The sequence below is a fragment of the Vidua macroura genome, chromosome 3 (assembly GCF_024509145.1).
Source record: "Vidua macroura isolate BioBank_ID:100142 chromosome 3, ASM2450914v1, whole genome shotgun sequence".
NCBI lineage: Eukaryota > Metazoa > Chordata > Aves > Passeriformes > Viduidae > Vidua > Vidua macroura.
The window spans coordinates 46,308,485-46,325,397 of NC_071573.1; the positions used below are offsets into that span (position 1 = coordinate 46,308,485).

At 38.6% G+C, this 16,913-nt stretch overlaps 1 protein-coding gene across 1 annotated transcript in view; it reads left to right on the plus strand.

Annotated features, from left to right (window-relative positions):
* Window positions 1–2,045: 2,045 nt before the first annotated feature.
* RYR2 (ryanodine receptor 2) overlaps window positions 2,046–16,913 on the plus strand; it is a 386,286-nt gene continuing 371,418 nt past the window's right edge. The window contains exon 1 of the mRNA XM_053974163.1: window positions 2,046–2,296. Within this exon, the coding sequence (XP_053830138.1) occupies window positions 2,249–2,296 (48 nt within the window). The 5' untranslated portion in view covers window positions 2,046–2,248. The remainder of the gene's footprint in view (window positions 2,297–16,913) is intronic.

Genomic DNA, 16,913 nt, shown 5'->3' on the forward strand with positions numbered 1-16,913 from the left:
GAACAGATGCACCGGTAAAGAAGATACCAGATAACTCTCTTTGGTGTCTGAACAACTGTAGCATACATTTCATTCATATTAGACACCAAAAAAAACCCTTTGTGTTAGAGACATATTACTGCCCTAGCATGGAGAAGCTTCATATGGAGTTTTCATCTTTGTAAACACCAAGGAGTCTAATTATGAGCACCAAATCTATAAGAAACCAGGTATGATCAGTTCCACAGTTCTTGGAATGACTTCCATGATGTCATAATGTGCTGAAAACTACAAAATGTTTCAGGCACTGATGTTATAGTGAACTTACAAAAAATTACAATTTTTTTTCTTTCCTTTCTCTATAATGTCCTTGCTTTACATGCAGCAAACAAAAAAGGCATTTAATCTGATACTCATCTTCATAGCCTTATGGAAAGTACCCTGGATGTTCTATGATCCAGACCTCTGACCAGGTGAACTGAGATTTACAACTGTATGAAATACATTCACAAATAGGTTGTGCTGGAACTGACTTGTGTGCTGAGCAGGAGAAAGAGATAGGATAGTATGATAAAAGATATTTGTTCAGTGCCTTTTCAATGAAATCTAATTTTTTAAACTTATCCAAATTCAGGACTTTTCTTCATAATTGGGGTCTATTTCAATAAATATCTCTCAGTCTAAATAACTTGGAGAAGAGATACTTAAGAGGTTTGAGTGAAATATGAATGAACATAAAAAAAGTCTTTATTTTATCATTCTTAAAAAAATATGTATTTTCAGTTAGTAGTAATCTTGAGAGGTAAAAGTCACTTGAAGTCAGTAGTAACTGAAGCCAGGATATTACAGAGGAAATGCTTAAGCTGTCATAACTCTGGGGTTCATCTTCAGAACCTCTATATTAAATATTCGTACATTACTTGCTCTAGAGGTCTTATGGGTCATGACTGCTCTTGCAGTTTCCAATCTGTCAGATGAACAGGTTTTCCACTACTGGAAGTAATGATAAAATCTCACAGTGCCACACTTTTTCATGATGTCCTTGAACAGCATAAAGTTACAGATTATGGGTATAGCTTCTCTAGAAGCACTTTCCACATTTTGCTATGCTAGCCACACAGTCTGTTTACCAAAATAATTGTGATTTCATTATGTTTACCAGTTTTGGTCCTTCGGAAGCCTTCTGTTGTTATACATCTCACACACATTTTACTTTGTCAATGATCCAGTGCTAATTTTACTCTTTTTTGAGATACCCTGTTGTCCTCCCCTCATGACAATTGCATTGCATTAACAGAGGCTCTCTGCCATACACTTGTTTCAGAGTGCTGTTGCTGTTAGGTGTCTGGTGGCTCTCTGGCTTGCCAGACTTCTTTCTGGAGGCCAAGCCTCCTCCCTGATGGACATAGGTGTCCTCTTAAAGGTATGATCTGCACGAATGCTCATGAAAGATGAGCTATTCTCTGGCAACCCTTGACTTCACCCTATGGAAAACCCGGTATATATCCTTCAAGGAAATGATATTTTAAAGCTTTACATTCACCCTGGGTTAAGTTCACTCACACGATGGTTCAAGTACAACACTGGGTGAAGCCATGTTGTACCTTCCATCTCTTCTGCCCGACAGTACAGTCGGCTGACAAAATAACTGGCGCAGAGCCGTTTAGCTCTCCCTCTCCCGAGGGATCTCTCAATGCAGCACATCACGCCTAACTCCTGCGGGACAGCCGTGCCCAGGCAGCCACGGCACCGAGCGGCCTTCCTGGAGACGCCCGGAGGAGCGGAGGCAGCCCCTGACTCGGGCCGTGCGAGGTGAACGCGGGGCGGCCGCGCCCCCTGGGGCCGGCGGGTCGGGCAGCGGCCCCGGGCGCGCCCCGAGCCGGGCGGCAGCCGCCTCTCCGCGAAGCACCGACAAGGGGCGCTGGGCGGCGCGTTTGGAGTGCGGAGGGAGCGGGCTGCGGATCACCTGCAGCGGCGGGGGGGCTGGGAGCTCCGCCTCCCCTCCTCCCCCGGTTAATTGCATCCCACTCCCCGCGGCAGGCACAGGCAGCCGGGTAGCGCTATCAACCTGCTGCAGGCGCAGGGGCACCCGACCCCGCTCGCAGCCAGGGCCGGGCTGGGGCCGTCGGCTCTGCCGCCCCCCCACTCGCCCCATCCCGGTGCGGCGCGGCCGTGAACCTCCTGCCGCCGCCAGCCCGCGGGGAGCGATCGCCGCCGCCCGTCCGGGCATCGGGAGCAGTGCCCGGCAGAAGGAGAGACAGGGGCAGCCATGGCCGAGGGGGGCGAGGGCGAGGACGAGATCCAGTTCCTGCGAACTGTAAGCGCCGCGCTTGCCTCCCTAACCTCCGCGCTGTGGCGGGGCGCCGGGAGGGCCGGGGGCTGAGGGGGCGACAGCAGGACCGGCCGGGGTGGGAGCCGGGCGGGAGCAGCTCGGAGCGGGCTCCGAAGCCTCGGCCTCGTCCCTCTCCACCTGGCAGCGTGTGGCCCCGCGGCCGGGCGGGGGGCGATAGCTCTGCTGGCCGCGCCGGGATGGGCGGCCGTGCTCGCCCCGGGCGGGGGCTCCCCGGGCAGGGTGAGAGGTGGGCGGGGGCGAGCGGCGCCTCCCCAGCAGCACCTCTTCGCGCTGCCTTCCCGGCCGCGGTGTATGTGCCTACTGCAGATACTAACCAAGCAGCCGTCCCCAGCATGAAAACTGCAATCACACCCCCTTTGCAAAAATAGGCTTGGGGGAAAAAAAAAAAAACCAAAACACCTCTCTCACCCTGTCCCCTCCCCACGGAGGTTCCCACTAACTTGCAGCCTCGGCAAGGCTCCTCCTCGCCGGGCACAGACTAATACGGCTTTTTCTGGCGTGCGCATCCTTTCGTTACTTCGGTCCAGGGCATGTTAAGGCCCTAGAGTGCTTCTTCCTTCCGTTTAATTAATACATCGGGACTGCTGCATCTAATGCTTATCTGGATTATGTTTCTTCAAGCAATGCTTTTATTTATCTTCTCGGCCATCTCCCAGGTGCCGTTTATATGCACAATGCTAGCAAGTTTTGCAGATAGGCATCTGCATTTAGAATGGTGGTGTACACAAACCGTGCCACAGTTTGAGGAAAAATTGCTGAGACATTTGTTAAGTAGAGCTGGAAACACTGAGTCTGTAGGATAAAGCTTAACTTCCATTTTATTTAGTACAGTCTGATTTAGAAAATGTTCACGTTTAATGGCTTGTAAGAAAATAACTCTAAAAAGGGGTGGAAATAAAGCAACATAGTGTATGTGAAACATATTCATGTGCTGTTTGCGGCATTAAGAAGCCTGGTTCTCAGTTGTCTTCCATTTCTATCAGAAACCACACAATATTAGATGTATACCTTAATATTTTTTTTTATTTTGTTTGAAGATTCTTAGAAAATCTGCTTTTACAGAAAATACAGCTGTTACACAACATTGTCTTGAAGATCGACAGCTTTTTTTTCCTGTCAGTGTTATGTGACTTGTATTGTAGTGTTGCCTTACACCTAAAGACAAAGCAGAAAATATTCCTGTGAAAGAAAATTTGTGGTCTCCATTCACTAGAGTTTTTTTTTATTAGTACTTTTCACTGGTAAAGATTTTTAGAAGACTTGTACCATGGCAGCCTTACTGCAGGCGTGAATGTTAAGCTTAGTTCATGTTATCTGAATGCTTAATAGGGAAGGAGAAGCATTGAGCATGCTAATACAGCTCAGCACATCTACAGTGATGTTAAACTCCAGCACCTGACGGCAGCAGCATGTTATGTAAAACAGCACTCCTGATAAAGTGTGTCAGGCTTGATACAAATTTGGCAAACCCAGTCTTTAGATAGTACTTGAAAATGTTTAGAATGTTGCATCACTGGTAAAATGACCTTGAATATGGTAAACTGAAGCTTTGGGGAGGCATGTGGTGTGGTTTAATCAAAAAGGCCTGAGAAACCTTTTTAATGTGAAGTTTTGAGTCTATAATCTGAAGTGGTATGTAAGCAGTGATTTTTACTCTTCCTTCCACTTTGTCCAAGTTGTGAGCATTACTTGGAAAAGCCAGTGCTTTCAGACATTTTTTTTGATGTAGTCTTCCACTTCTCAGTTGTTAGAAGGCTTGGATTAGTGGTCTCTAAAGCTACTAGATGTGTGTAACTTTCTGAATGCCATTGGTAGAAAGCACTGGAAATTTGATATTACGCTGGTAATTACTGCAGTTTTTCTTTTTATTTATTTTTAAAATACTAATTAGGGACAGATGGATTCATAAATGTTTTGTAGATAAACGAGCACTTTTCAAAGAACACTGTATGCAAGCAAAAAGCATTCTGTGCTTTCAATAGTTTGAGGATGACATCTGTAGGCCTACTACATGTAAACAGTGCTCTTTATATTTTCTTCTTTTGGTAGAACCTGATAAACTTCCTAAAATCTTCAGAGTCTACCCTGGAATGTAAACAATGTGTTTTTTTAATGGTTAGAATTGCACATGAGATTTATCAATTAAAAATGCCCATTATTTGCATGGAGCTACTAAACTGAATTTGTGGTTTTGACACATGTTGATTGGAAATTTTGATTTTTCTGACCTCTTCACACATTCTTATATGTCTAATGATTCTTCTTCTTTACTTGCTGCTTTTTTTTTTTTTTTTTTTTTTTTTTTTTTTTTTTTTTTTTCTCCCTGGTTTGGTTTTGTTTTGGTAAACTGGAATTAAGCATTACTTCCTGCAAATTTTGCTGCTAGGATGGATTTCTGTTTCTTTTGGGAATAATCTGAAACATGAACACAGCCTCTTAATACCCTGTATTTCTGGAAGCATCAGAGCATTGTCTGGGACAACTTTGGACAGACTGGAGCTCAGCTCTGTGCTGTTCAGTTCTCCTCAAGGAACTTTTCTGTAGTCCTGTGAATTACTTGCTTCTCTGGAATCAGGGATCTCCCCCATTAGTTTGCCAAATGCTCCAGGTGGAGATGACCTTGTGTTATGTATGGCGTTATTTAGGCTTGGACATACATTCTCCTGACTTCTCCCATGGAATAAACATATATTGTGCAGAAGAAGTGAAGGGGAACAAGTATCCTGCTGTGTGTTTATTAGTTGTGTGTCCAGGCAGGACCTCTTCCCTGTAGGGGAATTTGTTTTTTATTTTATAATACTAGAAAGATGAAGGATATATGTAACACAGATTTCACTGTTTAGTCTTTACAGTCAAGAATCTAAACCGGTCATAATTGATATGGAAATGACCTGGTTTTTTATTTGTTTGTTTTTATTTTATTTTTATTAAGATGTGTAATTTGACAAGAGTGAAAATAATTCCAACTTCTAGGAGTAAACAGAAAATATCTTCTCCTAAATGCATAGGCTCCTTCCTTAATATGCATATGCAAGGACTGTTTTTTGTGACACAGAACCCCCATAAGGGAAGGCCTTTGCAAGAAGTGGGGTGGCAAGCTGGTGAGAGGATTAAAACCAATTGCAAGATTAAAAAAAAATATTGCCTATATTTGTTCCTTAGATTTTTTAAAGGTGTCCTGACTTTCAGGAGCAATATGTACCTGAAAGTGATGAGAAATGTGTAATTTAGGTATTTGTTTTTGTGATGTTGCTGATGCCAGTGTGTATGGTTTTCTGGAGTTGTGGAGTTTCTTAAATTAGAGGCAGGTCTGCTTTTAGCTGTTTATGGCAGGAGACACCAACAGGACATGCTGAAGTAGGGCTAACAGGGTTATGTTTTTTTTCACTGTCTTCTGAGACAGTGATGACTACCATGCCTGTCAGGAATCAGAGGCGTAATCAGCGTGAGCAGCACATGTTCCCCAGGACCGATGGAGTCATCATCTGTTTCCATTTTTTTTTTTTTAAAGGTTTGAATGCTAATGTTCCATGTTGCACTCTCTTCTAATGCCTTTTTAAAATTTTTTAAATTAGCTTACTGTAAAACAGAACCTCTTGCTTGTGTGAATGTACTCTGTGCTGCCTTATTTTCTACATGGATTTAATAGTTCTGAGTGTGAGTGCCAGTGGAAAGTGTAAGTGTGCTTTGCAACACTGGAAGAGTAGTTTGAAACAAATTTAAACATTACTTAGCATTCGTGTTTGACATGCAAAAGATTTTTATTCACTCAGTGCTGAGTTTTTGTACTTGAGATGATAAAAGAATGAAGTTTATAGCAGTGAAGTTTGAAATGAAGAATGTTGTGTTCACATTTCAAGGACAGCAGTTCTGTGGTTTCAGAGTCTCTTCTATTCCAGATATTCCTCATTATGGCAGCATTTAAACAATGAGTGCCACTTTAAGTCTGACTAAAAGTCGTATACTTATATGCCATCCTACATGAAGATTCTGTGGAATTAGAGGACACAAAAGGAACCAGAAGAAACAAGGTCTGAAGATTATTGTAAGATAAGCAACTCAACAGTAGAAGACTTATGAGAGTCTCTCAGTGAAACAGAAAAAAAAGTGGTGTTTTTTTTTAATCCCTCAATGCTTTTCATGTGCTGTTTATCTTTTAAAGGGCTTTTTCAAAATATGTGAGATTCTGGTAGCTGCAGTCATCAAACATGCAATTGTCAGAATGCACAAAAAAAAAGCTCAAAAGCAATCTTGGCTATTAGAAGCAGTTTTAGAATTAAAGTATGCCAAAACTCACTTTGGATATCCTTTGTTTATTTTATAAAGTGTTTCTTGTTCTTGTCAGTATGTGACTTTGAAGATACACAAGGGACTGGCACAAGAGACCAGTGTTTAACAGCTCATGTGAGGGATGGCATGGCTGAGATTGCAGCATTTGTACCTTCCTCTCTAAGGCACTGCACTGCAGTACAGATACCGAATATGATCTCAAATTCTATTTTGGAATTGGGCTGGATGGCTTGTTTGTAGTGAAGGGGTTTTAGCTGGGACATGCAATCCATTTCTTTTTCAGGGATTACATGTGAACCTTTCAGGTATAATTTTTTTGATTCCAAAATTGGTTGCCAAACATTTTATGCCACCTTTAAGATTATATTAGTGGATGAAATCGCTTGTCTAGTGCCTGTACTGTTGTGTCCCGTGTTCTGCATTTGGAAGTTGTCTGTATTTGATGTGTGAGAGCTGCATTTCCTCTCAGAGTATGAAGATGTTTTGATGCATCCTGCTTTTTTGAATTGTGAAGACCTGAGGAAAATCCACTGGAGGAACTTAAAATGTGTACAGACTGTAAAGAGAGAATACCACTTATTTCTGACCTAAGGTTTAGAATGGGCATGAGAGCTATGCCTGACTTGTGCTTCTCTATTTATGTGCTCTATTATTACAGGCATATTTTAAAGGTGGATTTTCCTTTTACATGGCTGTGTGGAAAATACACAGGATGATTCTAATTCAAGAAAATAAACCAGTCTTTATCAGGGATATGGATTTATTGAAGTATTTCTCTGAATCAAGGTAGAAGACTGGAAGTTGTGTGGAGAAATGCTGACAGTGGACTGACCCCAGGAACTATGTGAATTAAACTGAAAAGACAGAAATATTTTTCTTCTGATTTTTGATTAATGTTGAAAATCTGCATTAGTTTTGGTATTGTTTTCTGAATTACACCTAGGCTTTTGCTTAAATTTCCTGATCTGACTGAAATAAAGCTTTGTGTGGATGACAGAAGGAGAGTGAAGAAGTGTGTATATTCCTATACTTCCTAATAAAACTTTAGTGACATAAATTTCTTTCATTTGGTAATAATACAGAAATAACTTTGAACTGTAAAATGACTACGAGGGTGATTGAAAGAATTTGAACTTCATACTGTGTTTGTTTGACACAGTCATACTCTGGAATTTCTCTCTGTAGCAAAGTAAGGATAACCTGGCATCATTTTCTGTCTCCAGTTTGTATTCTGCTAATACAGAATGTTTTGCAGGTGTATGGCACTTATGCTATGTCTGGCTGTGTTGTCTGTACGACTCTGGATATGGAGGACCTCTGAGTCTGTCTGATGCATCTCAGTAACTGAGAAAAGGGATAAAGGAACTAGTTTTGTTAACAGCTTAAACCTTTTTATTGGCAACCACAGCAATATGGAACTTAGTGCAATATGCTGTGACCATCAGAAGCGCAGCTGTGGTATTTCTTTGTTCTCCTTGTAAGAAATAGAGCAGCTTAAGGGCACTGCCTGCACCATCACGAGAGGTCACCCCAGTTTCCTAACAAAGACTAGCAAGAGCTCCCATGTGGTTTTACTGCAGTGTAGTTTTAAACTGTAGTCCCTTGTTATTAAGTGTGAGATTCATTAACTAATTATGTATTCAGTTATTAAAGTACTTTTTATTTTTATTTTTTTTACATAATAACCATGGTGCAACTTGTGAGGTGAAGAGCTTAAACTCTTCAAATATGTTGCTGCTTCTTGAGGCCAGTGATGTTACTCAGCTACTATAGGTTAGAATGAATGTTTTTGAGGCATGTGATTTAGTAGAAGCTTTTCATAGCTTCTCAGCATTGCTAAATAAAAACAAACTGGTGTATAAATGCCTTTTGTTAGAAAAGGGAAAGATATGATATGTAAGGCATCATAACATGAATTGTGTTAAATTATGTGACAGCTGCAATTCTTTTCTAAATGTAGTGCTCAAATGATCAGATTTAAAGTAATATTGATGTGTTTATAAGAACATTCACACTAACAATTACATAAAATTTTAAATAAAAAGATGATGTCATTCCTTCAGTGCTGTGGCATACTTTAACATTTATCATAGTCAGGAATGACTTCCACACAACTGTCATGTGCTTGAAAAAAAGTATATTAGGTTTCCTAGTAATTCAGACTTCCCAGAGGGACTTTGGCAAAAATCTACAGGGTATCATTCTGTAAGATGCATGGGTCAGTTAATTTTTAATGTGGATGACATTTTGGTTCAGGACAAGTTTTTTTGTCACTGAGATGGAGTGACAGGATCATTGCGTTTTGTGAGACAGCTTCCCAGGGGATTGGAGTAATAATGCTACATAGCAATAGACCTGTGTTACCTGGTAGTCTTTTATTCGACTGTGGGAAATAATATCTGAAGGGTATTAGCTGGCAGAAACAAATGTCAAACACTGGCATGTCTTATCTCTCCTCTCTCTGAAAACCTCTCTGGAATTCTACTGTGAAAACTGAGTGCACTGAATTTGAGGTATATCTCTGCTTAAATCCTTATTTCAAAGGAATGATGGAAAAAAAAGCAACACAACATTTGCATTGGCTGTCTGTGAGTTTTCCTGGAGATTGCCAGAAAGTGGAGTTGTATTAATGGAATCAAGTCAGAAATGGCTGTCTCTTACAGCTATATTTCTTCCTTTTAAACCAGGCAAAGCTGGAAAAAACAAGTACCGGGGATTTGTGTGGGATGTGTTCTTTGGCTTCAGAAAAAGAAAAATGGAAAGAGGAATGTATCTTCCTTTGCTGAATATGCCAGATAATTTCCTGTGGTGTATGAACATCTTCATTCCTGTGATGGGCAAGCAGAACTCCTTGTATATAAATTTAGGTGGAGGAATGAATGTAATTTGAAGAGTTCTCAGAGTAAGCCTAGGCAATTGGATAGATATGCAATAAGACTCAGTAAACTTCTGGATGGTAGGATCCATTCCTTGGTAACTGATCCTCATTGTACATCAGGCATGTAGCCATGCTGATAAACATTTGAACATTGCCTACTGTGTGTTTATTTCCTAGATGTGAAATGGAATAATTTAGTTAGAACTAACATGCTAAGCACAAGCCAGATTGTTAAACCTCTCTCTGCAGACACATGGTCTTCATCCTTGAGCTGCCTTTGTAAAAGCATTTAGTTCCAATGGTGACAGAAGCAACCTAAATACCTGTACAGATACATAAGAATCCCTAGCCCTGCAACACTCACAAGAATTCTGTGTGCTCCTAACACTGGGGATTTGCCAGAATATAAGTCAATCTCGTGACTTTGTATTTTTGTCTATTTTCTGCCCATTTATGAAGTGGATTTTGCAGTGCTAATGCATAGATAGTTATGTGTGGTTGCAGTCTTTATGGCAAGTACCAGGGAGATGGAATGCATATTCCCTTTTCCATGCAAGTGCAAAGTAAAAAAAATCACAGTATGTGATGCAGGGAAATACTCAGTAAGGTTCTCTCCATCCCCATTTCTTTCTTCTGGTGTTAGAGACAATTTAATAACTCTTTGCTGCTTAAGAGTTGGATTCATCTTCTCTTAAAAGCTTGTATTAAGTAAATGTGGTTTTTGATTTTTTTGCTCTGCCCCAGCTAACACAGAAAGCAAAGGTTTATCCCATGCCATCCTGAGTCTGCTGGGGTTTGACTTTGTGCCACACCAGCTCCACCGGGCTCTGCTGGGCTCAGCTGCCCACATCAGCAGTGTGCCTAGTTTATTGTAGTCTTGGAATTATGTAGTGTTGGGTCCTTCAGAAAAGCTTGTGAGCAAAAGAAAAACCAGTAGTCTACTATTTAGTAATTGCAGGAGGGTGATAGCTGCACAGATAAATCCAGAAAGCTCAAATGCCATCATTGTTAACTGAATTTCAGTAGGGTAAGTTTGTGAATTAATGATTCATACCCCAAGATGTTTTTCAGAAGATCTTTACATGATGGTCTAACTGCCTGATCAGATATGTCAGCCTTATTATTTAGTCTTTAATCACTTCTAATGTATCTCATGTAATGAATTATGCATTTAAAGAGTTGCTACTTTTGCTAGTCATATGTCAATGCAAGAAGGATCAATGGAGGCCTGGTTTTCATTTTGATCTGACCAGGGTTCTTGTAGAAATATCCTGTAAATTTTCTTTGATTTGAGAAGGTTCCTGAAATCCTGCAGAAGAAACATTGCATTTTTGGATCATTTCAGAAGATTGCAATGTTATGTCTCCAAGTCCGTTTCTGGAATCTGTTAGCAGTATCTTTTACAAGAAGACTACTGTGTTTGTTCTCTACCCGATCTTCTGGTTCATTTTAACTTGCTTTTCTTTGGAGTTTCAAGATCTGAGTCCAGAACTTTGTTTAATCTCTGTCACTTTTCCTTGGTCTTGTCAGAGCCGCTGAGATCCTTCTCTTCCAGTATTGGGTTTGATGGCTCTTCCTGATTTTAATTGTGGCACAGCTTCAATCTAAGCCTGTGCTAGGTCTTACTATTATATATTATGAATTTAAGGATTCATTCAAATTGATAGAATTTTCAACTTTTTTTGGTTTTTTTTTTTTTTTGAAGGGGTCTGTTAAATTTGGAATTTCTTTCTGTCTTCTTTTTTTCTATTTATTTTAATCTTGATCTGAAAAAGATCAAGGTTTTGTTCTCTCAGACCAAGAAAATAAGTGTTTTAAAAATGTCACACAAAGTTTACTAAGATGTCAGAAGTTATTACAAGAATTTCAGTAAATTGTATTCAGAATATCATTTATCTTGATGAGTGATTAGTCTGCATTTTCTTTCTCCTTTTCCTTTGCATGCTTCACCTCTGGAAAGCTTCATCTTACTGAACTGAAAGGCTCCAAAATCTTCAATTTCTGAACAGAATTTGTCTAGAAAGGGAAAGGGTTGGAGTGTAGGAGGGAAGGATGTCATAACTTGCAGGTGACCTTTGTCATCCTTTTGAGAGGCATAGTTTGTTGCCTGGCTTTTCAGGAAAATAAAACCAACCAGCTTTAGCATAGAAAGTGTTATTTAAGTTTAGATGCAAGAAGAAACACTTCAATTTTCCATGAATGGGAGGTGAAAAATGAGTAATTAGGTAGTGAGAATTAGATTTTCATGTTCCTAAAGGTGAATGGAGATATCTTTATCCAGGTGAGATGTCTTGCTCATTTCAGCAAAATAGTGTATACTTGCATTTTAAAATACTGGGATATTTACACTTGTTTATTGACTTCAAGCAACTGAAAGCATTTTTGTTTTTTCTTCTTTCTTCCATCTGATCTTGGAATTCTCATACCTTTTTTAATCTACTGAAAATTAAATGGATGTGGTTTAAAGCTATATCAAATTGCAACATTGGCATATTCTGTTGAAAATGTTACAAGCGTCACTTTATTCTGATTATGTCAGAAGTAATGTATTGCTGTTTTTTTCTTTTGAAATTTCCAGTTGGATTCTATCTCATAATTTGTATGTCAGTTGCAATTGCAGCTGAATTTTTCCTTATACTAGAAATCTGTTACTGAAGCAGAATTAGATGCTTTCTATTTTATGCCCATTTTTTATTCTGCTTTCTGTTCTACAGTTTATTTTTCTCTTAACAAGCTGTAAAGATAAAAGAACATCAGTGACACTATTTTTCCCTTCAAAACCAGTTTGTTCTGGGGAGCTGTCCCTCAGACTTGGTAGATCAGCTCATTGCAAACATCCTGTGCCTGACTTACGGAATAGTTTACTCTGGCCCTCTGCACAAAGGTTCCTTCTGCTGATGCTAGGAAAACCTCTAGGTGAGAGTTACTATATCAGTTTCTTGAGGCTGTAATCCTGTAAAGTAATCCAATTAATATAGTGTATGAGAAGTGCTCAACCTTCTGAACTCGATGGGGGACATTTATTTCTTATGCATGGCATTTGCACTTCTGTTTACACAGGAAGGCCTTGCTGCACTTTTTGATTTACTAACACAATAAACTAACATGGGTCAGAACACATATTCAGTGAAGGAATGAGGTTGACTGGTGGTGAACTGTGCGGGATTGTCAGTGCTAACAAAATTACTTCTTTTTGTACATCTGTAATTTCTGTTGATGAGTGAGTTTTTTTATGATGATTTATGACTGTTACAGAATTACACTTTGACAATTGGAACCACATCTAGAGCTTGGGAAGCGCACTTTGTTGAAAGTTCTTACTCAAAAGTTATGGTTTGCTATTATGGTTGTACCATAGTAATTTGTTTTATTGGGAGGGGCAGAGAAACAAGGAGTTCTGCAAATGAAACAGGTTTATAACCTTACTGTATACCTTTAAATTAAAGAGTAATCAGCTGAAAAAAACCCATATTCCTTTCAAAATTTCTAGCTGGATCTCATTTTCCTTGCCTAAGGAATAAATCTTTTAAATGAAAGAAATACATAAAACAGGCAGATTGGTATAACAGGTTGTTAAAGGATATTCTATTAACAAAACTCTGGAAGAAAATACTTATGGCACAAATATACTTTTTGGCCAGAAGCCTAAAAACAAATCCTTGTATTGCAAGACTGCTTCAAATAAAAACCTGGCTCTCTTACCTATTGCTTAAATGATACTGCAAATCAAATGTAAATGAATTGATTTTAGTGTATTGTCTATCAGAATAATCTACCCTTCATCTGTTAAACATTCAATGAAATTATTTGTCTATGACTGTGACATCTCTATATGGCCATGTATGTTTTTATAAGTCTGGTTCTGTTCTTGTTGGTGTTTATGTCAAACCTCCTCTAGATTTTAATCAGAGCTGAATCATGCACTAATTGTGTTGTGTGGTGTTGTATGTAGTGGCCTAAATGTGTTGAATTCATGTCCTTGTCTGCCATCTTAAAACAATTAATATTTATCTTGCTTAGGTGCCAGAAGTGTGTGACCTTTTGCACAATTAGTTTAAAATTATGTGCATATTGCTAACTGTCCATCAAAATATTTACATCTAATGGTAAATTGTTCCAACTTTGCTACTCAGATATATCAACTCTAACTTGGATTTGAGATTACAAATACTGTTTAATTTTCTCAGGAAGTTATCTATGCTGTGGGGGAATACTGCTTTTTAGGTACTAGATACATGCAAAAATGTACTTCTTACTATTTATCTTTTTCTCTTTCAATGTCATATTTTAATTAATATGTTGTAAAAAATATATCTTTTTACTTGGTCTGTATTACAAGGTCATGAGATCTGTTTGTCTTGAAGCATTTGCCACTGCAATTACTTTTGTTTACTGAGAAAAGTAGGAATTATACTTCAAAGTAAGAAATTATCTTGTCACAAAGTTTCTGAAACATCAGCAGTGCATCTGTGATTTTTATTTGGTGTCTGCAAGCCTAAGCAAAGTCCATTTTAGGAATATCAGCACTTGGTGGAACTGAGCTTTTGCTGTACAACATTGCTTTTTCAGCCTCATGTATTAACTATGGCAGTGGCGAAATAGCTAAAATGATGTGCACTTTCAAATTCATTGTAGAGATAAACTAAACATTAAAATGTATCTGCTAGTTTTCTAAGCTCATATGAGTGATTTGCCTTGCACTTGGACTGGAGTAGAATATATAATAAAAAAAATTTATAGGCATATGCCTTCTGCTCACATTTGTCTAATCTGCCTAGTCCAGCACTTTAGCTCTTGTCTTCCAGTAAAACTTGCAAGGCTTAAGTGGGAAGAACTTCAACCAGTTTTCTTGATTGTACATGGTTTGCATGGCAGTATCTGGTAACAGACCATTTCCAGCTTATATGCTGCTGAAATTGTCTGTAAGCATCTTTATATTTATTGGATTTTCCATTCACATAAACTTTCTGTGAACCCTTGCATGTTTTATTCTAGAGTTTCCAGCTATCTTGTTCAGAAACTTCTAATCTATGGCATGGTCTCATGACTGTGTTTATTTGAAATGCTGTATAGCAGTTTTTTTTTGTTTGTTTGTTTGTTTGTTTTTTTTCTTTTTTTTTTCTTTTTTTTTCTCCTTAAACACAGGAGTTAATTTTATCAGAGTTAAGAAAATAGTGATACGTGTATGAAAATGTGCCTTCTTTTCTCTTCTGGTTTTCTTGGTGTTTTTTGATTTGTATATGGGATTTTTGGAATGTTTTTCATATGTAAACTAACCCATATCTGGAATTTAAACTTTTCTTTCCAAAACATGTATCTCTTTCATTGTGAAGATCTCAAAATCGTAGTATTTTGTCTTGAACAGGATGATCTTGAGAAAAATTGAAGCATGTATAAACAACCTTTTGCTGTCTTTTAAAACTGACCTACATTCTTTTCTTCTTCTAATCCAGCTCTTGCTGAATTAAAGGTAAACATATTTCTTGATTTAAATTTAACATTTGTTTAAAGTGTAATATATTTTTATAATAAAGATTTTATACCCTAAAGAGAAAGGAGCATTGTCTCTTAAACTCATAGTAGTTTTAACAAATAGAAGCTACTTTTTTTTTCTCCTCGGGGTGGAAAGCAAGTTCTAGTCTGTAATTTGTGTTTCTTGGTAAGGAGCTACAGCATAGTAAAATCATAAATGACTACATTTTTAAAGACTGGACATGTTTTTTCTGAAAGCTGTACTGAAGCTTTCTATTCTCTGGCACTAGTTTGTGTCAGAGAATAGAAAATAATTTGGGTGGACTTGGATATTACTTGGTCTAAAAGGTAGCCCAAAATACCTATTTTTTCCACACCTTATGAGGTGAGAGAGATCTTGTTGCAGAAGAGAGTTCCATCACTCTACTCAATCCTGTGGGATGGAAAAGAGATCAGAATTGTACTACACAGAATTGGTGCTGACTTCCAGGAGGAATTTATCCCCCATTTGCTTTTAATTGCAGTAGCTTAAGACTTCTCATCAGGAAGAGAAAGCTCATCAGGAATGGATTGTGCTTCTCCCATCAAACCCTCTGGTCTCTGGAAGGCAGTTTTGTCAGGTTCAGCTGGAAACATGAACCTTTTACTTCAACTGTCACAGAAGCTCCTGAGTTTACAACTCCTGGTGGCCAAGGATTTTTTACTTCTGGATGTGTAAGCGGATTCAGATGAGAAAGTGAGCAGTGTTAGAATTCACTAGGTTTTGGTTGTGTAACTTTGGTTGCATCAGTAGTGTTCTTTTAATATCCAGTCTAGGGATGGTAGCTCCTGCTCGTAGCTGTCGTTTGCCTGTTTTATTTTCAGATTTGTCATTTGTGCCAAGGATTGGATTTTTACATGCTGTATGTTGAAATAGTTTTTAACAAGTAGTAGAGGCAAAGAGCATACAAAAGCCAGAGAATTGTGATGAGCCCAATGCTGCAGAATACTGGTAATTGTAGAGAGGCACATTTCTAGCTGAAGTTAGCACAGAGTCCATCATGAACTTTTGACAGTCAGAGATGTGTCAATTCAAAATATTGTAATTGATGCAGCACAATGTGGTGCTCATGAGACTCTGGATGTTGACAGAAGGTGCTGTTAGGAGATTTGGAGATGATCCAGGGGACAGAGTATTATTAGAGATTAGTTGACAGAGGTATCACTCTCACCTCTGTGGTCAACATAATGTCTATGAAACTGTGGTACAGCTTGCAATGCAGTGTGTAACTCTTCTCTCTGATATTGTTTTAAATGTAAGACTTTTCTTATGCAGAAGTACTACTTGTAGATTGTGGCTTTGTTTTTTGGGGTTTTCAGTTCTTTTTTATTTGTTTTAACAGCATGTCATGTTATTGAAGTCGCTTCAGGGAGCTGTTAAACCACTGAGCTTCCTGAGAAGTGGTTTTTTGTGTTTTTTGTTTGTTTGTTTGTTTTTGTTTTGTTTTTGTTTTTTTTTTTGTTTTTTGTTTTTTGTTTTTTTTTTTTGTTTTTTTTTTTGTTTGTTTGTTTGTTTTATGTGGGTTTTTTTTTTGTGTGTTGTGTTCTGTGGACTTTGGCCATAAGAAATCTTACTGCATTTTTCTGGTACATTTCAGTGCATTAGTTGCACAGCTCACCTGGCATGGTTTTGCTGGCAAACTGGGTTAAACAAGGGACTGAATCAAGCAATTTTTTAGTTTTGAAAATTGCAAGATAAAGAATGAAAAGGTGGGTGTTTTTTTTTTGAAGATAACTAAATCGTGAGCAATGTGATGATTTATGACTGCTCTTGAGTATTTAACTTAAGTAAAATCAATAACTATTATTGATTTTTAAACAACAAATATTGTGGTATTCATTTTTCTCTTGGGTTTAGCTTTTTCTTTGGATCAGGGAGAGAAATCTGATTGGAGGGTTGGA